Here is a 25364-nt window from a genome sequence, read left to right as displayed (position 1 = left end):
AAATAATAAACATTTTGCAGATTCTGAAAGGGGGATGTAAACTTTTGACCTCAACTGTATATAGTCTCTGTACTCACATAAGCTCACTAAATGCCAGTGCTACAAGGGTGACACAAGGGCACAAAAGTGCAGTTTCAGCAGAATGACGAGTGCAGCACAACATAAAAACTGCACATTAGGATTATGATCTAAATCTATGTAATCTCATTATGCAACGCTGATATGAATTGTCCTTCCTTCATGCAGGTAAGAGGTCCTGCGTGGACGAGTCTCTGGCGCATAAGTAGCTGTTTATTTTCCTGGTGTCTCTGCTGCAACATTTCACCTTTACCTCACCTGGAGGACCTGAGAACATTTACTCCACTCCTGAAATCAGCAGCTTTGCCAACGTGTCCCACAAATACCAGCTCATCGCTACCCCCTGCCGAACTAGGACATTACAGCAGGCTGATGGTGCTGTCTTCATGCAACCACTAGTGCAAAGATTGTAGCCTGAACACATCTCACATGGATATTCATGGATTTGAAGAGCCCAAGATAATATTTGTATATAATATATATATATATATATATATATATATATATATATATATATATATATATATATGAATGCTAGGTTATGACTAAACCTATTACATGATCAAGAATTTCCAATATCCAGTATCCAATGTTTTCACTACAGCCTCTGTTTACACACCTGATGAAGGACTTTTGTCGGAAACGTTCTGTTTCACCGGTAGCTTTACTATTTTGAACTTTTACCACCTCTACCTATATAGTCATATTCATTGTTCATATTCATATTGCTTGTTCTAGCACATTCTTCTGGACGTGAGGATATTGTGTATGACCAGGACCGTGTTTCTTACCACAATTATTGCCCTCTCTCCCCTAATAAACCTCATTCAAATGGATCCTGATCATCCTTGTGCGTCTCCTTTGTGACGTCTGCTTTCTCTTCATTTTTCTTTTCTTTTTCAAATTACGAACCATAACAGCTGAAGAAGTGAATGAGGCACTCTCAACCACTCCCAACCCCTTTGCTTAGAGAGCAAAAATAGGGCAATTTTATGTTTTTTTGTTGATTTGTTTTTTACTAATTCAAAATTTAGTCTTACAGTCCCAAAATGAAAGCAATGCACACCAATGACTACTCACTTAAATGAAAAAATTGACCAAAAATGTACCAAAAAAATGCTTTAATTTGAATAAACAAACTAAATAAACTACAATATAACTGCTATTTTTTATTGTTGCCTTGTTGTAACATGATTTTTTTGCTGGTAATTTGGTTGGCGATGTCCCAAATATCTGGCCACATTACGTCAGTAGTTCCTGCAAGCTGTAAACAAGTCACACGTGACGTGACACGTCTGTTTACACAGAACTTACTAAGAAAACTTACTACTTTGAAAGATGATATGCAGCTTTTGTTGACATCGTCGCTATTTTCTTAATACGAAAGCTATTTTTGCACAACAATCCTACTGTAGATATCGGCGTCTACACCACTAGGGGGCCTGAACAAACCTACGACAATGCCTTGAATACATGAAAACCAGATCTGAAACCAGATATACTTCCGCATGTTATGAAGGGCAGGCTTAAATGAGCTCCTTTAGGAATGCTGTACGTATTATCACTACCCCTGAGACCCATTAAGATCCTAAATTTGTCATTGTCCTAATTAGAAGGCAGTACAGCAACCACAGTCCTCTAAAGTACTTTATTTTGGCTGAAATTTGAAGTTAACTTTGTGTTTATGCTTTTTCGCAACAACTCTGCAGCTAACAGTTTCTTTATTAACAGCCATGTTTGCATTCATAGACTATTAAAAGTCAATAATGTTTAGCTAACATAAAGCGACCGGAAAGCAGCATACTGTATGTAACTTTCAAACTAACTGGCATTACTGTTTCTTTAGCATTTATAGACAGACAGCAATCATTTCAGTTTGTTTATACATACAGTCGCATAGTAATTTTCCTAGTACAATATTGAATATGTTCATTTTGATAACTGCGATACACTGTTATCACACCACAGATTATTTGGGACTAGTGTTTCAAAATGTAGTAATTATGTGATTATTCATGAGATTATCTTATTTATTTATTCATTTATTTACTGATTGTTTGATTGATTGATTGATTGATTGATTGATTGTATATCATTGCTAGTGGGTCCCTGGAGGACTAGTGGTTAGGCCTCAGTGTTCTCACCGCCATGGCCGGGGTTCGATTCCCAGCCAGGGAATCAACCTCAGCCACTGGGGTTACACAAGACAGTGCACTCCCAGTGCGGGTCCCAAGACCTGATAAAATGTGGGAGTGTCGCGTCAGGAAGGGCATCCGGCATAAAAACTGTGCTAAATCAAATATGAGGACCGATGATCCGCTGTGGCGACCCCTAAAGGGAGCAGCCGAAAGAAGGATAACAACAACTTGTATTTCATTGTTAACAAGAGGTGTATATATACACAATGAAATTTATTCAGCCTGTCAGTATTTAATAAATGAGATCTTCCCACTAACAAAGAGCTAAATAGCTCAAGTCTGTGGATCACATTACATATCACACTGGGGTTCTGTTGATTTGTATTAACTGCAAGGAAAAGAGTTTTAGAGAGACTTCTCACTACATGTGATGAACAGTTTGTATTAGTGCAACACACAACCCTGTGAATGGCATGCACAAGTGACAAAATGACAGATGTTGAAAAACTAATAAATGAAATTATAGAAAGAGTTACACATAAAGGTATAAAAAGGCTATGAAGTCCCAGATAAGAGCAACATTTCAAATTCAAGCTGTGGATTCTTAAACTGGATTTAAGTGCTTTGAATTAATGCTGTCTGAGAGCAATGCAAGCATTAGAAAAGATGAATATGACCTTTTGGATCAAAATGCGCTACTCCCTGATAAATTTGGCACAACGGTGAAAAAGCTAGGACTAGTAAAGACACCTAGATGAGCTACAATCCATGTTGGGGAGTAATATTTCAACTAAGGCAATCTGCTAAGGTGCTGATGTACAGTATTGTTGGAGGTGAGAGTATATACTGACTAAATCATATTCATTTAATGTTCGAACAGTATATCAAGAGTTTAAAATGATTTTAAAGTAAATCCACGTCAAACTTTATGGCAGTGCCACTTCTCGCAATGTTCCTCATAACTACAATTTGTATATAGATTTCACTGGTGTATTGTAAATTCAAGTCCATAACATCCCTGTAACATCCCCGTGCCTCATTTTTATTTCTCTTTCAGGGTTAGATGTTGGGAAGATGGTGGTCATACTTGGGCTTGTGTTTGTTCTTCAGCTCAGGTGCCGGGGAGATGGTGCTGCTGGTAAGTTGAGGCAAATACTGGGCCTGGAAATCAAAATGAAAAGTTTTCACAATCGAAAATCAATTTCAACGTTTCACAGAATTGGTGGATAAATAACGTAACATGGAGCCCATGTCAAAGACTGTAACATAACTGAAGAAACTGAATATGTCTGAATACTTTGTATTTAAATGTAAATATGGTTTTAATTATGATCATTATGATTATTTTACTGTTCATAGGAGTAATTGAGCCAATTATCGTTAGGTTTGTTCCACTTTTAGTCAAAAAAAACTCCAATGGGTCATTTTGAATATAACATATTGACTTTGTTTCTATATTCATGGTCATAAATTAATTTCATGCAATGAAGTAGGTGAAAAACTTCCACCTACTTCAAAAATGTTCACATGTTACTGCATCACAAGACTTCTTCTTAGCGCAGATGCGTGGATAGGACGTTGCTTACCCCTGGCACTCTGCGCCTGGCACCTTTCTCATGGCGCCTCATGGGCCGATCGCTTTCTCGTCCCCAGCCGAATCCACCCTCATCCTGGAAGTATGGCAGCTCTAATAACTCCTCACATGTCAGTCTTTCAGGAGGGTCCATCACAAGACAGGACTTCAAACAGACACACACACACACACACACACACACACAGACACACATAATTTAATGTATGGTTGCATAAATCATGTTACACTATACATATTACATCCCCATTTATGAATATTACCTTCATCACAGTAATGGCATGAGGAGAGGCAACGTGGAACTTCTTCTCAAGTGGCTCCTAAAATAAGCCGTATTTATTAGCTTAGCAATGGTACAAATTGTGTGTGTGTGTGTGTGTGTGAGAGAGAGAGAGAGAGAGAGAGTGTAGTGTTACCATGGTATCTGGTTCAGGGATGCTGACTCCACTGAAGAAAGCATTGGAGCGGAACACCTGCTGGTGTCGAGGGATCAGGTCACCTGAAGGAACAAAAGTTTAAATCTTTGTTCATAAAGCTTTATTATGTTGGCTTGACATTATCGCAATCTTTGACACACAGACGTTTTGGGAAAGATTGGAATTACTGTCGCCAATTATTTAGTCGGAATGCTCCGACGTGGGTCATTGTTCCAGAGGGAAGACTTTGGGGTGCTTTTATTTTTAGTCGGAATGTTGTGCGAACAAAACCACAGGAGTTACAGACATGAAACTTGATCATTATGTAGCACTTGGGGAATCTAGCAACATCCTAGCAACCAACTTGGATTACATAGCAACCATCTGGAATATCATAGCAACCACCTAACAACCACTTGGAACATCATAGCAAACACCTAGCAACACTCTACCAACCAACTGGGATAGCATAGCAACCACTTGGAACATCATAGCAATCACCTAGCAACACCCTACCAACCAAATGGGATAGTGTAGAAACCAACTAGCAACACCCGATGCAACCACCTAGCAACACCCTAGCAACTGACTGGGTTACCATAGAAACCATCTAGTAACACCCTAGCAGCACTTGGAATATCATAGCAACATTATAAACTTTTAGCCTTTTTGCCTCTTAACCTTTACACACTTAACTGTTAAACATTTGAACATTAACAACAAAACTCACTGTAATATCATGTAACACTTGTAGCATGTTTAGCAGGCTCTGTTAAGCCAACACCAAAGTTCGTCCATGAATTTTAACCTTTTAGTTATTATTCTGTTTATTACTACACTCTTACCACAACACTGTTGAATTCTCAATTCTGAGTGGACAGCAGCTCTGATCACTTCCTGCTCCTGGTCTTTGAAAGCACAAGATTTTCCAACAGCCGTTGCGAAGTCTTTCCATCATTTAAGATTTATAGAAGGAATCTCCAGTGTCAGTGCTTTGTAAAGTCAGACGTAAAACTGTATCTTTAAAGTTTCAAGACAGAGAATTTGTGCTTTGTGGTTTCTTGTTAACATGACAAGCTACATTACTGTCTTATTATCAACAAGAGAGGCTGGCGAGGGAATGTTTATTATGTAATTAATAGCAATAACTAATGATGTGTCATTCTTAAATTAAAAAAATTGTTAGCTTTGGCAAAATGCTGTGGTATAAGAGGAATAAAACACTTCAGGATATACTGTTATAGGAAAATAATCAACTTTGGGGTGGTAACACTAACTCCACTTCCCATCACACTACCCTGTTGTTGATTATTTTCCAATAACTGCATGCCCTATCGTGTTATACTTAAGATTAGAGTAAATTGTATATTTGGGAAATGATCAATTATCAATAGGAGTCAATGATCAGTGATGCAATTTGCAATACAAGGATGACTGTTCAGTTGTGTTGCACAAATATTTAATACACAAAGCAAAAGATGCCTTCTTGCTGTATAGGTGTCTATAAAAGGGTTTGATCTCTGAACCTTTTGCTTTGCTAACAACTGGTTAGTGTAACTCTATCAGTAAGTTCAGTGAGCTCTCCAATACCGCTTCTTTCGCTTATTCTGCTTTTTATCCTTTATTGATTTTTGTTCAGGTCATACCCAGCGTCTTGCGGATGAGGTAGAGCTGATCTACGTCTGAGCGTCCAGGCCACAGTGGACTCCCGAGAAGGAGTTCAGCAAAGACGCAGCCCAGAGCCCACACGTCCACCGGCGGGCCGTACTGTGTGTCTCCCACCAGCAGCTCCGGTGCTCGGTACCAGCGTGTGGCCACATAGTCAGTGTAGTCGTCACCCGGGCCAGCTGTCTCACACACACACACAGGCACACACGCACACACACACACACACACAAGATCCACATCCATATACATTGTCAAAAATTAAAAAAGACCTTTTAATAACGTAGCATTTACAATCACACACATCATGCTGGGGACAATTACAACAGCACCACACTATTCCCGATGCTTAGGCTACACTTTAACCTATGGTAACGATACACTGAAACCTAAGACGGTAAGTGGAGCTTTAGGCAGCGCTAACTGACTGGGAGGCCCCGGATTTCACACATGACTGATTAGCAAACGTCTCAAGTTAAATGTGAGATAGGTGGGGAGTACGTCTGAAAAACCTGATAACACTGTTTCTGTTATATCCCAGTATCTGCTCACAACATGGCATTTTAAAGACTTTTAAGCCCCCTAATCTTCCAGGAAGCACTGGCCTCAATCTCGTACCTTTGTATGTTTTCTTTATGCTTTATTGTTCTAACTCAGTAATTAACATTAGTTACCAAATAATATGCTCAGTGATGAATAACTGATTAATAAGCTTGGGTGTTAAAGTAATAAGTATCCTATTCAAGATTTTTAAAAAACTATTAACAATATTCTTTCAGACAGGATGATGTAGGATGTATCTGAGCTGGTGCATTGTTTCAACGCTTAAAAACTTAAAAGCTCTATGAATTACAGGACTTCTGGAGTGACTTACAGCATATATATATATATATATATATACATACATACATATATATATATATATATATATATATATATATATATATATATATATATATATATAGTTTTGTTTTTTTCTCACTTGGCAACAAAAAAATGCCACAAAATCCCACCGTAGCTTTAAACATAACACTGCAGTGCAAGTATGAAATTCTAAATCTAGGACACCTTATAAATGTTTAATAAATTTATAATAGATGAATTGATGCAGTCATAATAAATGCAGTTAGCATAATAAATAGAGCTGTATTCAGAGTAAAGCTAAGCAAGTGTAGTGAGGAGATAATACTGAAATTGTGCACATTGTTACTCAGATCTGAAACATACATATCTACAGACTTAAGGTGATTCGCATAATCTGAATGGCCCCAGAAATCAACTTGAGGGTGTGCGTAACCCATCTCTGAATACAAGTAACTTTCCCCATGTAAATATTGACGTAACTTTTGGGCTTAAGCCACTAACACTGAATATGGTCATAAGTCATTATGTCTGAGAATGGTGTGGACGCTAAACACACAGGAAGAAATAGAGAGAGAGGGAGAGAAAGAGAGAGTTTGTGAAAGGCAGAGGAATGGATAAGAAGGTGACCTACTCAGGATGCGGGCAAACCCAAAGTCGCACAGCTTAATGACGCCCGTCTTGGTTAGGAGGATGTTTTCTGGTTTCACATCGCGATGGATACACTGTTGGACACATTCGAACATACACACACACAGATACTGTGTCTTAGAGGTTTCATGTACACCAGATAGTAACAGGCAAACTGTATTAGCTAGTTTCATGCCTGCATTACACCTGGCATTAAAACGAGCACATGCTAGCAGGCTGAGCTCAGATTTCACTTTTTCCCCACATTGCTGAAACAATCATGGGTCTAGTGCTGGCCAATGAGAACAGCAACCACAGTGATAGTTTTTCAGTGAAACGACTACCGCTGGCTTGCATTTACACCAAACTGGCATCACATTACAGGCCTGTTCCTATACCTAAGGTTTCAACTATGATAAAATTCTGTTCTTTGCTGCAAAATAAATGGTTATTTACTGAAAAAAAAAGCATGGAAACACATTCTTTGCTATAACACCTAATATAAGTATTATAGTGAGACTTTCCATGTGTTAGCATCCATATAAAAGTTTTATTTCATCATTTTAAATGCCGCATTTTAAATGTTAGCTTGCGCACAGATTCTTTAGTGCTACTTAAAGTACCCTGAGCTCAGTTAGCTAGCCAGTTTTCTATGCAGCTATTAGCTAACTACGTTAGCATGCAGGATTTAGTTGACGATGGACAACTAAGTGAGTAAAACATATAGAAAATAAGGTCACTGTTGTAGCACAGCAAACTTACAAGGGTATAAAATCTAAAAGGCACAGTATGTGGCTGATTTCATGATCGGGTGCCATTTAGCCATTAAAAACGACACTTTATTTCTTATTATTTATCAATATACATTACATTTAACCATTTAAAAAAGTGTTAGCCCAATTTCTTAGGAAATAATATCATTTTTACAAGGTTTCTGCACTAAAACACTTAAAAGTTACAGGGTTACAGGGTTAAAAGTAACATAGCCATGTTTTTAGCCTAGAGTTAGCAAATTTCGTTAACTAGCAAATAACTTGTTAATGGCATGAGGACAGTAAGGAGACTTTACTGATTTACTTACAATGTATTTTTAAATTAATAATTTACTTTCAGTTCATAATTTGTGTTATAGGGTTGTATGTTCAAAGTGACATCATCGGTCAATATCACAACATCAGTGAAAATAAAGAAGAAAAAAGAATGAAGGAACTTTTTTCCCTCCCTGGGATCTTTAATAAGGTCAAATGATTCAACTTGCAGTTCAACATGTGACTTGTGGAATATTCCAAACATTTCATAGGGGTGAATGTGTTCAGATAACAGACCTGAGTGAATGTTGTGGAACACTAAAATGTACATTAGATGTTTAAAAAAAAATCTTGGGAAGAACACTTGCTGCATTCGCCTACTTATACTATGCAGTAAAAGTATGTACTCTTTTTGTGAAGAAAAAGTACATACTTTTGAGTGTGTAGCAGAAGAGTATGCAAATACTGGGACATAGTAACACGTCATGTAACACTGTCACTGTAAACTCCTTGTTGCATTTCGTCTTTTCTTCATTCATTATTCCTTATATAATTTATACTATATAATTTAATTTCCCTTTATTTACTTTTCCCTTTATTTACTTTTCCTCTTTAAAATGCGTCCTTGAATTCGGTGAAGGAAACCATATAGTAGACCATCCGAGTATCTTTGGGATACTCATTTCAATATACTATGATTTGGGACACACTAATTCTAATCTCAGATACTATTTAGTAAGGATAGTAGGTAAATTGAGACGCAGGAACTATGTTTAAAATGTCTTTTAGCTTTACTTTACAAACATATTTGTAAATCTAGGAGAAGTTAGACACAAATGGAACCTCAATCGTGGAATCGCCCCAAGATACACTAAAAAAAAAAAAACACTGTAAATTTTACTGTAATTTACTGGTAACTTGGGTTGCCAGTAAAGTACCGTAAAATGTACAGTAAATTTTTTACAGTGTATCTTACAGTGAATCTTTCTAACTATGTACTAAGTGTCAACAAAGAAACAATGTGATATTGTTTCATAAGATGGACTTACACATTTTTTAATTGATTAAATGTAATGTATGTTTATTTAGATTGAACGTTGATAATTAATAATAAATAAAGTGTCATTTTGAAGTGTGACCATGGCTAAATGGCACCCTGATCATGAAATCAGCCACATACCAAGACTTTTTAAGGTTTTTGAATTAAAAACATCATATATTAAGATACACCAGATATCGGTAATCTGTAGAAAACAAAAAAAGTCTTTCAATTCATTATACGTCTTAATAACGAAAATTACCTTTAAGGCACAAAAATGGCTAAAAAAAAAATTCTATGGGGTCATTTGCGCCTCAGTAGTGGCCACCTTGTCAACTAAAGGGCGTGTTTAGAGCATCGTGTTTAATTCACGAGCAAACATACTTGCTTTAAAACATGTTATATGCTGTAAGAGCTAGCATATGCAGCATAAAGTGCCATATCACCAATGTTGTCAGATCTAACAAAATAAAAGTACTTCAGTAGCTTCACTTTCTTTCTTACAACCCTGTCTGTATATTATAATCCTAATATAGATGTGGAGAAGTGAACATGCCAACATGTCTTCGAGCCAGCTTTGCCTTTAAAAGAACAAGGTGATGGCAGCTGCCTTATATAAAGCACACACTGTTTGACAGGTTGGGAGAGGTTATAGAGCCACCAGGAGCTGGATACTGACGTTATGTTTGTGGCAGAAGTTGACAGCCTGAAGAGTTTGCCAGACGATGCTCTTCAGCTGGACCTCAGGAACCCTACGGGACACAGGGAATAAAAGCAGAGGTGCTGTTGTCAAGGCGTAGAGAATGAGAACCATTAAAAATGGTGTGCGTGGCACAACTGTGCAACAAAACGTTGCTGCTATAGCAGCAACAGACGCCTTTGTTTTCAACAGCAGCTAAAGTTACTGTGAAAAAACCCTTTAGACTTCAGAGAATGTAAAGTAGGGTTTTGCAGAATTACAAATGAAGTGAGATAACTGGCTTAGTCAGGTGACCTTCAGCCAGGCAGAATGCTGACCATTTTCCCTGCTGTTCTGTATAATTGTTTTAAATTGTGTTATGTACTATGTATATCAGAGCTGTCAAAACAAACTTCATTATCTGGATATATTTCGGAATGATACCACCACCTCCTCGTTTCACTGATACGATTATCCCATGAGAAACGAACACAGATATTTGACCAGAGAACAGAGCATAGGAATGCAGTGAAGCACTAATCTAAACTTTTGGTTTATAGCTAATATTTGCGCATGAGGAACAAAACAGATACAAAACAAAATTTGTGCCCCTTCATCTGACACACTTCATAAATCTCTATATTTTAATTAAAGGTATAGTCAGTTATTTTGGCAGAGAAAACTCAAAATCCAAACAAAAATAGTAATTCTTGAAAGCCTTCCCAAGCCACGCCCCCATATACACACAGGCTTTAGGGACTAGAACACCTGAAACCTACAAAAAAAAGTTACAAAAAAATGGTAACACTTTACAATAACTGTACATGAATAATCATGCACTAATATCTGAATTAATACTTACTTAAATATGAACTAATGATGAGTTAAGGCATGTACTAATCACTAACTAATGAAGAGCTAACCTTAATTACGACGTGAGTCTTATGAATTCATGCGTGAATAACGACCACCTTAAGTACGTTAGTACATGTTTGTTAGTTAATGTATTAATTAACACATAGGAGTAAACTAAATCAAACATGCTCTATAAGAAAGAATATGAAATAAACCCACATAATTTCAATTTGTTTATATAATTTGCCATATGCAGCTATGTACACAAACATCATTGGATAGTGCTGGATTACTTTCATAATTTACATTGATCCTCCTTATTGAATGGAGAAAGATGCACTAATAATAAACACCAATAATTTTATCTCAACCTGTTTTGCTTCATTGTCCATCCATTTCTCTTAAAATCCCACTGTAGTACTAATACGTGCTCTGGGTGGTTAGGACCTGGGGCATGCTCCTTTTCCCACAACAGTAAAATGAATACACTAACATTTATTCATTTAACAGATGCTATTATCTATTATCATTTAAAACCAGTGTTCTATAAGATTATTTTCCCGTGTTTTAGTCTGAGAATGATGGAGAATGACACAAAACATGGAGTCATTTTTTAGCATTGGACATTTGGACACCGGAGTAGATAGCATCTTGATCGGAGACATTGTTTATGTGGAGGACCGAATCATATTCATAATCCAGATTATGATCAGTCGGCTGATCCTTTAAACTCTGGGCATGTTTTCTTTACAGGAGAGTGCATTGAACTAACAAAAATATTGGCATTATTTTATTAATTCATCAAACCAAAAGAGCAAATTGGAAGCACGATAAAATTGTTTTTGTGACTTCGATTTCATGACTTCATTAAGTTGTGCACTCAGAGCAAGATATTATAGGACAAGGCAAAATGATAGGATGTGCTGGATCAAGTGCTATTTTATAAGCTGTTAAAAAATGGTGGAAGGTGGAAGCCGTATTGTTAAATTAGGCCAGATTTGCAGTGATTAATGTGATAATTAGAATTAGGACTATACACGCAGCAATATATTGGAAATATACTAGACTACTATTTAAATCATTGCCATCTGCTCATCTATATATCATCATATTAGACTTTTTATTGTCTTTGCTTTTGTGTTACATTTATTACTTTTGACGAAAAATGCTATTTCGTTCTTCAGTCCGCACTTCTTTTAAAATTCCTAAAAAAGGAGTGTATTTAATGCTGGTGGTCTAGACTCTATTGAAAAACCTTGTCTTGGATGCTTCGGCAACCTTGGAGGCGTGAACTACATGCAGGTTTACGCAGTTTACACAAACAGAAAATCAACGTAAGCTGCTACATAACAGAAGTGTGAATACATATAACTTTCCCAGTAACGTCAGAACATAATTTGTCAACTTCGAATATGTGAATAAACTACCCCATAAATATGAAGTAAAAGTGTATAAGTAAAAGACATAAAGACTAACCCTCTGGGGTGCTTGTCGAGTTCATTGAGGACGGTTTGTTCGCAAAACTCAAAGACCAAGTGAAGTCTTCTCTTCCTCCTGAACACCTCCAGAAGGTTGACCAGGTTTACATGCTTTAACTGCTGCAGGGGGAATCAGATGGACAGGATAATTATGAGTTCAGGCAGACTTTGATTAGAGAAGCTACATTCTAGTACTGGTTTTAACACATCCAAGGTTTTCCAATTGGCCACAGGCATCTGGAAGGGATGCGGAAGTGAAAAAAATTCTCCGCTCCTATGAAGTTCAATGAATAACAGTGTTTTGACTTTTTTGAAGTGTCTTAAATTCTCTGTATTTTTAAAAAATACAGTTTAAATTCTTAGGAAACGTCATCGCATAGTTAGTGCAAACTCCATGCTTTTCTTTAGATTAAAAAACTAATCATGTACCTTAGCTTTGGGTAGTTTGTTAGCAATAGCTAGCCTAACTAGCTAACTGGATAAGTTTCCTAAATTAGCATTATGGGTAGTATTTGCTTCATTATATCTAGAATAAATATAGAGTATATATAATAAACATAATGCTAGTAATTTATTCTTAAATTACTGACAGACGACTGAGCAATGATACATTAATTCTTAATATTTAGCTTTGGGTAGTTTGTTAGCAATAGCTAGCATAACTAGCTAATTGGTTACATTTCCTAAATTAACATTATGGGTAATATTTACTACATTATAGCTAGAATAAATATAGAGTATATGTAATAAACATAATGCTAGTAATTTATTCTTAAATTACTGACAGACGACTGAGCAATGATACATTAATTCTTAATATTTAGCCGATTTATAAAAATTTATAACTTAATTACTTTATTCTTTAGGTACTTAGCAACTTGATATCACTCATGAAACAGACAATACAAATCCCAAAGGAAATAATGTTAATGGACTTGTTGCTAAGTACATTTATATTCGAAATCTACTTCCTTTTGTACCTTTGTGCTACAGGTGGCTACTTATGTGTTGTAACTGATAAGGTCATAAGGGGAAGTTTATGCATGAGTGTGAAAACCAGTAATGCAAGGCTAGAAAGACTAAGACAATGAAGAATGAGACAGAATGAAAGAGATAGAGGAAGAAAAAGGTATTTTACCTTCAGCATTCTGATTTCCCTCAGTGCTATCTTCTTGATGACTGGGTCGTCCTCGGATTCTACAAACTTCTTGATGGCCACTATCTGGCCTGTTTCCTTGTTTCGGCATTTAAACACCACTCCATAGGAGCCTTCGCCAATCTTAGCCAGCTTCTCATACTTCTCCATGGTAGAGCCAGGAAACTTGAGTTCATGAACACTTCAACAAAAAACATCAACACTAACTGTTTACAGAACTGTCTTTTTCTACTCCACAATAATTAATCATTAAACATCAAATACACAGGTATGCATGGAATAATACATATTATTTAGCTCAGGAGAAAGAAATGCATATTATCTCTTGACCATTAAGACTACTTTATCAGTTAAAGACTTAATATTCATGAATGTATGCTACTTAAACAATACTAACTAGCTAGATCTTAAGCACAATTATGCTATTACTGAACAAAGAAAAAAGTTTACTAAAATCACTGAAGTGCTTTTTTTTTATTTATGTACAACTTATGACCACCAATGCATCCTGCTTAACCTACATGCTTATAACACAGTGTGGGTGAATTCTCGAATCTGATTGGTCAGTAGGTAATTTTTGTATAATAGTGCGGCTCGGACAGTAGTTCCGGCGGTAACATGAACAATTAATATTAATGAACTTGTTCTAATACATTATTGTTTCTATAGTAGCAGCTCATACACAGGGAATTTACTGCGGATGCTCCACATGAACTAAAACTAATAATAAACTAAATTAAAAAAAAAAAAAAAGTGTTGTTTAACAACATAAAATATATGTTGTTTTTTAGGAGACATTTATTTAATATTTATGGAAGAAGTCTTGGTTGTAAGGGCTTTGTAACAGTCAAAGTTTCCCAGCTCAGGAAAGAGAGAGAGAAGGAAAGGTTGGTGAAGGAATAACTGTTTATTGCAGCTGTAACATAAGACAACATGAGAACACAAACTGAGTTGTCTCTCGGACGTTACACAACATTAAATCTAACTGTAAACTGTTAAAGAGTGTGACGTGTCATTCATTAATAAATTAAACATTGTAATTGCTGGCAAATCGCTGCGGTATAAGTGGAACAACACATTCCAGACTGAAAATAATGCACTTCAGGGATAGGGATAGGGGCAATCTGCTGCACGTTGTGCCGCATCACACCACCCTCTAGTGTGCATTATTTTGGTATAACAACGTAGTCTGGAGTGTGTTAATCCTTATATACTGCATAAACAGCTAAAATAGGCCTGCACGTATGATGTAAATATCAAATACAAATCAAGTTAGGGTTGAAATTGGCTGCCGTTACAGTTTTCAGTCTTTTTTTTTTATTTTTCAAAAGAACAGAATACAGTCATATAAGAGAGAATCATATAAGAGAAACAAGATATTCAATTTTATTTGAAATCACTATTCTGAGGAAAAATCAGTTTGCGACAAGTGAAGTTTACAAGGCGCTAAATAGTGGCCAAGAGCTTCCATTTCCTGTTAGCTACATTAACAAAAAAAAATTCTGCTCAGAACTATGTATGCAGATATCTGAGGTAAGTAAAAACTTTGCATAAATTAGTTTTCCTCCAAACTATCCATTTAATCTGCATCAGCTGCCAGTCCTGCTTGTAACACTAAAAGCTCTGAGTTACGGAAGCCCTAAGAGGCCATGCATTATTAATTTTTTTCTTTCTTGTTTCTCGTGATCTCCACATAACAAAAAGTTGTTTTCTCGTGATTTCGATATAACAAAAGTTGTTTTCTTGTGATCTCGACTTAATTTTCTTGTGACCTCCTCATAACAAGTTGTTTTCTCTTGATCACGACTTAATTTTCTCATGATCTTGACATATCAAGTTGTTTTCTCGTGATCACGACTTAATTTTCTTGTGATCTCGACAACAAAAGTCGTTTTCTTGTGATCTCGACTTAATTTCCTCGTCACTCCACATTGGAAAAGTTGCTTTCTCATGATTTCAACATAACAAAAGTCGTTTTCTTGTGATCTCGACTTAATTTTCTTATGGTCTTGACATAACAAAAAGTTGTTTTCTCATGATCTAATTTTATGAGGAGAAAATCATGAATGGGATTGTGAATGGCATGCACGTTGGTGTCTTCGTCATCGCCATCACAAATTTAATAACTGCAGCTGTAGAGATGGACTTTGTCTCCGCATTAAGAGAGAGGGGTGCAGACCTGACAGCCTCCTTCTCAAGTGTCGGATACTAATGTGGAAGCTGTCAATCACTGACAGACACAGAGCTGTTTCAGCTTGAGTGAGTCCCTGATCAGAGTAAAAACGAATTTGTTCATCCATGATGCTGCGGGATTGCGCTAAGCTTTAGCTGCCTCCAGAACAATAAAAACAACATGTTGTTATGACGAGTACACAGAAAAATTACGTTGTGGTCACGAGAAAAGAACCTTTGTTATGTTAATATCACAAGAAAACAACTATTTTGTTATGTCAAGATCACAAGAAAATTAAGTCAAGATCACAAGAAAACAACTTGTTATTTCGAGATCACGAGAAAAACAACTATGTTGTTATGTCGAGATCATGAGAAAATTAAGTCATGATCACGAGAAAACAACTATTTTATGTCGTGATCATGAGAAAACAACTTGTTATGTCGAGATCATGAGAAAATTAAGCCATGATCACGAGAAAACAACTATTTTATGTCGAGATCATGAGAAAACAACTTGTTATGTCGAGATCATGAGAAAATTAAGTCATGATCACGAGAAAACAACTATTTTATGTCGAGATCATGAGAAAACAACTTGTTATGTCGAGATCATGAGAAAATTAAGTCATGATCACGAGAAAACAACTATTTTATGTCGAGATCATGAGAAAATAACTTGTTATGTCGAGATCACGAGAAAATTAAGCCATGATCACGAGAAAACAACTATTTTATGTCGAGATCATGAGAAAACAACTATTTTATGTCGAGATCATGAGAAAACAACTTGTTATGTCGAGATCACGAGAAAATTAAGCCATGATCACGAGAAAACAACTATTTTATGTCGAGATCATGAGAAAACAACTTGTTATGTCGAGATCACGAGAAAATTAAGCCATGATCACGAGAAAACAACTATTTTATGTCGAGATCATGAGAAAATAACTTGTTATGTCGAGATCACGAGAAAATTAAGTCGTGATCAAGAGAAAGCAAGAAAGAAAAAGCATAATGCATGGCCTCTCATGGCTTTTTAGCTCCAGTATATATATATATATATATATATCATATCATGCTGATCTCCTGAAGCAGTATAACCCTGCATCCCCTGTATTTTATTCACACACTCATTCACACCTGGGGCAATTCAGCGTGAAGAAGACAAGCTTTACCGCACTTTGGGTTCACCTTGAAGCGGCTCGTGCATGAAGAGCTCACAGGTCTGATTAATTTCCCGAGTTTGGTTTCAGATCACCGCTGTGCTGATTCCCTGCGCGTCGCCATTCCTTTTCAGCTTCTCACTCAGTTACTACAGAACAGATATTTATTCATCCAAAAAATCCACCTTGTGGGATTCAAGTGCTGCAGTTTACTGGAGGCCACACACACACACACACACACACACACACACACACACACACACACACACAGAGTAACTTAACCTCTTTAACTGGATTGCATCCCAAATCTGACGCACAAGTACTTTTTAGAGTGTTAAAACCATTATTTCTTACCATATATCCAGGCTATGAAGTGAACTAATACAGGGAGTGTGGAGGTATTTGGAATTCAACCCTAGCTGACTGCGTGCTACCTGACGCTCTTGTATCCTAGCAACGAGCCTAGCAACGCGAGAAGTATACATCCGGGTCACTCAGCGCCTCAGAAAATCTGATTACCAAAGTAACCAAAAAGGAATGAGCAATATTACTAAATATATTACTTTTTAAAAAAAAAAAAAAAAGCTGTCAATATGAGTGATATGTTGGGTGATAAATGAAATTTTATACCTTTTTTTTTATTAAAAATATTTTTAATATTTGCTGAAGCCTGCTCTGAAGCAGCAGAGTCCATAGTCTGTGTATAAAATTTGATATGGTCTGTAATCCATCCATCTATCTATCCATCCATCCATCCTTCTATCCAGTCTCTGTACCGCTTATCTTACACAGGGTCGCAGGGTAACCAGGGGCCGGATTCACGAAACATTCTTAAGAATAAAATTTTTCTTAACTGCCATTTTGTTTTAATTTTCTAACTTAAGAAAAAATTTCAGAATATTCCCAAAAATTCTTTTTTCTTAAGATTGAGCCTATCCCAGGGGACTTGGGGCACAAGGTGTGGGACACCCTGGATGGGGTGCCAACCCATCGTAAGGCACACACACACACACACACACACACACAGCATGGACAATTTGGAAATGCCAGTCAGCCTACAGTGCATGTCTTTGGACTTGGGGAGGAAACTGGAGTACCTGGAGGAAACCCCTGAAGCATGGGTAGAACATGCTAACTCTACACACACAGGGTGGAGGTAGGATTCAAACCCCCAACCCTGGAGGTGCAAGGCAACAGTGCTAATCACTAAGTCACCAGAGCCCCCCCTTATGGGCTGTATATAAAATTATAATCTGACTGACAGAAATGGCCATTGCAAAACTATCATTTTATGTCTCATAACCATTTCCATGTTAATTTGGAAGTTTGGCTTTGGGAGCTAAACTATCCTTATACTCTCCTGAACCCTGGAAATTTCATCATGTCATCAGTCTTCACAGGACTAGTGCTCCCCTGAAGCACTAGCTGAAAAACAGCAAAGCATGTAGGCTTAAAGGTGCAATAGTCAATATTTTTCAGTTCTTACTATTACAAATAATGTGGATAATGATGTAGAACTGATAAAAAATACAGTCAGCCCTCCACATTTGCGGGTTTAACGTTGGCAGATTTGATTATTCACGAGTTTGCCATCAATAATTAAATGGGAATTTTTTTGGAGTTTTGCAAAGTTTAGTAAGTCATAAATGCATAAAATATATGTATTATTAATCTATTTATCATTTGCTACCATAAATATATACGCAGATTTATTATAAAAAGTTACATTTTGTGCTACACACTCTGTTTGGGGACGCCATGCTCTTCCACGTCTCAGTACTAGCCAGCCTCACTCTCCTGTTTTGTCTCTTAGTGTGTGGTGTATCTCGTGTTTCTCTCAACTTTTTGCATCTTTAAATGTAAACTGTAATCATGGGTAATAAACATTAATAATTTTACTGCTATCTAAATACTGTACATGTATTGCATCACATAATGTACGTGTACTGTATTGCCTCTGTCTCACTCTCTCACTCTCTGTGTATCTGTGTGTTATGTGTGTTATGTGTGTGTGTGTGTTAGCCTACATTGTTGATACTTTATAAAACATACTGTTGTAATACAGTTTATGGTTTTACTTTTTGGTGTTAAATACGGGGCCTAGAGATATTCACGGAAGGCCGACTGTAATAGCTTATCTCAAAACAAGTGTATTACGTAGCTGAAAAAAAAAAATAAATAAATAAATAAAAATTTGAAAACTTATCATCCGGTCCGGAATTTTGTTTGTATTTGGATTGGCTTCTTGTCAGTCATTTTACAGACACGCCCCTTTTACAGACAATGCCCCTTCACAAAGCTAAGAAGTTGCTTGTTTATAGAGTTGTATCTGGGTTTTCAAGCAGTCCGATTGTGCTTGAACATGATGTCATGACAGTCCTCGCTAATGCTAACTCTAGTTGAACCACCATAAGTTTGGTGGAGGGAAGCTTTGTGTACATGTGTAGACAAGTGGAAACCATATAGACATGGTTAAATCTTAACTAATGCACCTTTAATTAATTCATTTAACTGCATACTTTATCCTGCTCTGGGCCACGCAGGAGCCAGAGTCTATCCCAGGAACACTGAGAATGAGCTGGGAATCCCATGAAAACTTCAATACCAGCCTGTAGCAGGGCACCATACACACACGCATTTGCACACTCACAACTATGGATGATTTAGAGGAGAACCTGAAGGAATCCTACACGGAAACAGGGAAAACATGCAAAACATCAAACCGAGAGTAACCTGAGATCAGGATCAAACCAGGAACACTGGAACAGTGAGGTGGCGATGGTTCCTGTTGCATCTGTGTGACGCACAGCATCAGTGATCCCTCACCATATTTTACAGAGTGTACGGGGGTACATTATAAAGTAGGTACAGTGTGTGTGCATATACTGTACATAGACCCTTACGCATACAGTATATACAGTAAATATACAAAGACATAAATTGCTAGAGAGAGCTTACAATGAGCTCATTAAAAAATTGGATCATTAATACATTTAAGAGTTTTTAGTGTAACACATCACTTTTGTTATCAGATTTACAAAGTGTATTTCTATTATGTATAAAATATTTACTGGCTTAAAGTAATTAGGTCAGTGATTAATTAGAGGACGTGGATGCCTACCTTTTAAATAAATACACCCTATCATCTAGAAATTATTTGGGATTCGGTCATTCATAGAAGTTTGTGCATGTAAACTTGTTCAGAGAACAAAGTGTTTTAACTGGAGGTGATTAAAAGCACAGGCTATACAGTAACAGGATGTTTTCACAAAACTGAGATGTGCGTGAGAGATGTGGGAGAATTAAGATTGTTCCGAGAAGCCTTTAAAGCAAGGTGCCAAATCTTATGGAAGAGTTCCAACATGACAATCGAAAACAGATGATATCGCTGTAACTGGCTTGTACAAGCGGTTATTCATCAGTTTCACACTGGTCCTGCTGCACCTTTATCTGACACATTTATCTGCACCTTTATCTCCAAATTTGCATCAATAATAATGGGCAATAGTCATCCAGAATTATCGTCACCCTTGAAGCGAATAAAGAAAAAAAAGATTTTATCAAATAATCATTATGTAGATTTATTCACATTATTCACTCAAACAACTGGAGGAACTGCTTTGTTTTCTGCTAATGGAAACAATTCTCACAAGAACCTCGCCTCACAAGAACCACATCAGTCTCCAGAAAGTCTTTGACCAAATATGAGGTTGCACGCACATAAATCCGTGTCATCCATCACCGTGGGGAAAAACCAAAAAGCTTTCATCATGAAACTAAAAAAGCAAACATCTGATGTAAGTAGAAAGGAAGTGCAAATTGAATCTTTTGCCAAAGTACTCCTTGAACACTTTCACATGGTTCTGTTGGTGTGAAAATGGACGCACCAGCAGACGCAAATGGTGGATTGGATAGAAACCCACACCACACTGACCTAACAGTCCTGAAAAGACCCATTTCACAGCAAACATGGAACATGCTTAAGATAGCAGTATGATCATGCCACTCAATAGTCAGGAGCACCATGAAGCACGCTAATAAATAGGGAACATACCTCATGATTTATGTTCATGCCACTCACCAGTCACTGGTCTTTCTGTTACATTTTTTTCTCCTTCCACTTTACAGACAATCGACTGCACTGGTTTCTAGTCATATGATGCCATGACTACATGACTCCACAGCTATTCTCTTCATCTTTTCTCAGCTGTGCCATATAATCCATCCAATATTGTTTTGTTGTCTTGTCTAGTTGGCATGCACTGTCCTGTATATCTATTGTCCTGGGCATTTATTGTCTTCCGTATTTATTGTCTCACCATGGTCCTAAAGAAAAGATTTTCTTCCCAATGAATACAATAGCAGTGTAATACAATGCCACTAGCTGTATCTGGATATGTTTAGTGCTCTAAATATGGACTTTTTTTTAATTAAACATGAACTCTACGACTATGTACCTGAAACTACTGGAAAACACCAGAAAAATCCAGATGTGGAAATGCCAGCACTGTCAGCATGGTATATGAATAGTCTGTTAGCTCGTCTCAGCTAGAAATGTACACAGGAATGTTTTTTTATTCCAGCTCGCAAAGTCCACAATCCAAAAATACACCTCTAATAAGCCAGGCAAAAGGTTCAAACCACTGAGAAGGCAAAACATAGTCCCAAGGGCAAGTCCAAAGGCATGGAAATGTTCAAGATACACCGCTAAGAAAACACAAGAATAAAACTTCAAACTTATGCACAAGAAAGGAGGTAAGACTTTGTGTTGTGTATATGCGTGAACAGTCCTTTCACACAAGAAGTGGTGAGACAACAAGAAGTGGTGTGAATGTGTTAGTACTCAGGAGTGGGGGATTTCCGCTGGTGAGGATGAGACATGGCCTGATGTTACAAGCTGGTTGTGTTTCCTTCAATGTAAACAAGCTAGTAGACTCATTTAAACCACTGCTGCCCTGACCAGGCAGTTACTAAGGATGATTGAATGGACATTGTAAAGGCATCGCACACCATTGCACGCTCGTGTTAATGATTGCTGTGTTTGTTTCTTCCACGAGATTCATATCTGACTGGTCACTTGCATCTCTGTGAAAGTAAACTGCCCCCTACCTCCCCCCCCAAACCACAACCTTTTCATTGCGTTCTCTAGGAGCATAGTCCGAAGGTACAGCTTTACTCTCAACCATATGCCCTGTGTATCTTTCTGGCCTGCTTTCTCAAAAAGTTATGTCTCCTCCTCCTCCTCCTCCTCATATCTGTACTTGTATCTGTTTAGAATACATCATCTGTTCAATCCAAATAATGCATTCATATTCATTTACATCTCAATATACATGTTATATAGAAGAACGACAATAAAACCCACCTGACCTGACTTGGCTGGACCATTTGGTGCTATTGACCTGTACTATGGACATGACTACAGAAGGCAGATTCACAAAATAGACCTACTACAGTCATGGTGTTGCAGGACAGTTTCATCAAAGTGATGCATTTGAGAAAGCCCTGATATTGTTATCTGTAATAATCGTGTATTTTTAAAGAGCACTTAGAACAACTGGGGTTTGCAATATTGCCATGCACAGAACCTCACTCTTTTATTCATTACAGGCTTGGAAATGGTCTTTGTTGCTCAGCTCTGGCCTTTCACAAGGCCAAATAATTTAACAGACTTGATGAGCTTAGTTGAAGGAAACATGAATTAGAATGGCTTTTCAACCTTTTAATTGGAATTGCAATTCACCCTGCAACAAGTAGAGGGCTCTAACATGACAAATGATCATCGACAGAAGGTGATCAAGTGTTCATAGTCTGTAAATATCAGCAGCCTTATATAAAATTCTGTATATAATATGTTCACTGCTCATATTTAAAGTGCTACAACAAGCTTCTTCTCTGGTAAAATTACTTTCATACTATTTCGACATAGTATTTACAATTTAGTAGAACAGAATGTAGTTTGCGATGTAGTTCTAACTAATATTTTTTTAAAAATTACAGTATATAGTATGTACAGATACTGGGTTTGCTTATATCGAAAATCTGTGTAGTAGCTCGTCTGGCAGAAACAACCTGGTCATGGTCAAAGTCATTGAGATCTCATTTGTTTCCCCATTCTGATGTTTGATTTGAACAGTAACTGAAGCTCTTGAGTTGTATCTACATGATTTCATGCATTGCTCTGATTCCACATGATTGGTCTTATGGATAATTACATGAAATTCCTCAGTGGCTATTCCTCATGAAATTAGCTCAGTGGATAAGACATTGGACTACTGATTGGAAGGCCGTGAGTTCAATCCCCAGCACTGCCAAGCTGCCACTGCTGGGCCCCTGAGTAAGGCCCTTAACCCTCAACTGCTCTGTTATATAAATGCGATAAATGTTAGCTGCTCTGGATAAGGATGCCTGCTAAATGCCATAAATGTAAATAGCTTTCTTTGCACAGGGTGAAAAGAGTTGAAAGTTCCTAACTTTGACAAACTGAACACTTATAAATCCATATATATATGTAGCAGTATAATGTCTTTACTGTTACAAATGGTTTATGATGTCCTGCAATAACCTACACTAGTAATAACCTACACAGGCATGCTCAATATGCTACATTACAAACCATTTAAGCACCAAAGGAGCTTTGGGAGCATGTGATCCAAGTCCACTCGGGGGCGCCATGTATCCATCAATTTGTACAGCATCAAGGGTAACTAATATAGGCTTAAACTGAAGAAAAAGAAGAAGAAGACTTTATTTGTTACATATACATTACAACACAGTGAAATTCTTCTTCGCATATTCCTGATTGGTAGAAATGTACTAATAATTTATTAAGATATCACCCCATTATTGTACACAGCATGCTTTAATGAAAGCATATATCATTTTTTGCATATGCTTTGTAGCAGTGAGCAAAATCACAAATGCATAGTCAAGCCTATTCATTTTAAAACACACATCTACATCATTACGTCATTCATTTAGATCAAAGTTTCTCCAACTTTTTGTAGTTAATTAGACTTAATTAAGCCTTTGTAACTAGACTACATACTATAATAACTAATTAACAGTAGTGATAGTAGCTGATAATCTCTTAACAACGTGCATCCAATGCAGGCATGCTCCTATATGCACTGTTTATCATATAGGACATAAAAGACTTTTTTTTAAAAAAAAAAAACTAATGTATTGTCAGAATACACAATGAGTCATTACTCAGTGTAGAGTCAGAGGAAACTGAAACTACGCTGTGACAATGCAACAGTCGACTGTTGCAGTTTTGCATATATATGAAGCGCACTGGGAAAACCCGTCGGATGTGGCTACAGCTGAGTTCTGGAAAACAGCCAAAAAAAAATGACAGAAAATCAGTTTTCTTGTTAATAATAAGGTAAGGACTGGTTTAACCAACACGGTTAGTTACATGTTATAGCAAAATGGACATAAGACTAATTATGCCCCAATATGGACATAAGTCTAATTATGCCCTAATACCATCCTTAAAGCCTTTGTAACTAGACTTCATACTATAATAACTAATTAACAAAAATAATAGTAGTGATAGTAGCTGATAACAATCTCCAGACAACGTGCATCCAATGCAAGCATGCTCCTATATGCATTGTTTATCATATAGGACATAAAAGATCTTTTTTTTAAAAACTTAATGTATTGTCAGAATACATAATGAGTCATACTCAAATGATAATAAAAACACAATAATAAAAAGGAATTTACTCAACAGGAAATAAAACAGCAATTATTTTCCTACCAGTGTTAGCACAAATAGTGATCAGTCAATAATGAGGCTTGTGTTTAAATGATTTGATCCTCTGGTGATAAGACTTAAGAGAATTAAAGGGATAACTCATTTCCTATTGTAAAAAGTGATCATTCTTAAAAATCTGGCAGTTATGTTGTTTTTCTGTAAAAATATTACAGAAAATATAGAGGGAGGTGGGGCGTCTTTGAATCTTTAAAAATGATTTTCTGTTCTGGTTCAAAAAACAAAAGAGAAACATATCTCAGTTCAAGAAATCCTGTAGTTTTCATTGAGTTATATGTCCAAATCTGACCATGTGGAGTGTTTTCCCAGGCTGTACCTTGTTGTTACAGGAAATGCAGGTAAAAGACCAGGGGCAGGGGCTGCAGTCTTTCACGGCTGAACAGCCCAGGTCTTTGTGGAGGAACTGTGTCAATGTGTCACTTTAGCAGTTTAAAGTGTGGTTAGTTTGGCCGGCATCAGTGTCACGCAAAGCTTGTTTACCTGTCTGTCCGGGCCTTCTAATATGTGTGAGATAAAGACTTTTGCCTTAATATGTGTGAGATAAAGACTTTTGCCATCACTTTGCTGTGGGCTGTGTACAAAGCAGATGTTTTAGAGTCCGTTATGCTCATTTCCTGGGCGGAGAGCTC

General features: G+C 37.0%; 1 protein-coding gene across 6 annotated transcripts in view; it reads right to left on the bottom strand.

Annotated features, from left to right (window-relative positions):
* Window positions 1–1131: 1131 nt before the first annotated feature.
* The window catches only part of LOC113543080 (cyclin-dependent kinase-like 1), a 48617-nt gene continuing 24384 nt past the window's right edge, over window positions 1132–25364 (bottom strand). Inside the window, exons 1-11 of one of the 6 annotated variants that reach the window (XM_026941079.3) lie at window positions 17307–17391; window positions 16965–17164; window positions 13597–13795; window positions 12457–12578; window positions 10126–10198; window positions 7384–7474; window positions 5870–6070; window positions 4224–4306; window positions 4071–4127; window positions 3803–3955; window positions 1132–3377 (exon numbers count right to left, since the gene is read on the bottom strand). In XM_026941079.3, coding sequence (XP_026796880.3) covers window positions 3276–3377; window positions 3803–3955; window positions 4071–4127; window positions 4224–4306; window positions 5870–6070; window positions 7384–7474; window positions 10126–10198; window positions 12457–12578; window positions 13597–13795; window positions 16965–16999 — 1116 coding nt within the window. In that variant the 5' untranslated portion in view covers window positions 17000–17164; window positions 17307–17391 and the 3' untranslated portion in view covers window positions 1132–3275. Of the gene's footprint in view, window positions 3378–3802; window positions 3956–4070; window positions 4128–4223; window positions 4307–5869; window positions 6071–7383; window positions 7475–10125; window positions 10199–12456; window positions 12579–13596; window positions 13796–16929; window positions 17195–17306; window positions 17392–25364 lie in introns of those variants that run through there. The other 5 variants (XM_034314660.2, XM_053227558.1, XM_026941081.3 and 2 more) reach the window with 5 other exon arrangements.

The sequence above is a fragment of the Pangasianodon hypophthalmus genome, chromosome 21 (assembly GCF_027358585.1).
Source record: "Pangasianodon hypophthalmus isolate fPanHyp1 chromosome 21, fPanHyp1.pri, whole genome shotgun sequence".
Taxonomy (NCBI): domain Eukaryota; kingdom Metazoa; phylum Chordata; class Actinopteri; order Siluriformes; family Pangasiidae; genus Pangasianodon; species Pangasianodon hypophthalmus.
This window is presented reverse-complemented; position numbering and strand designations above follow the sequence as displayed.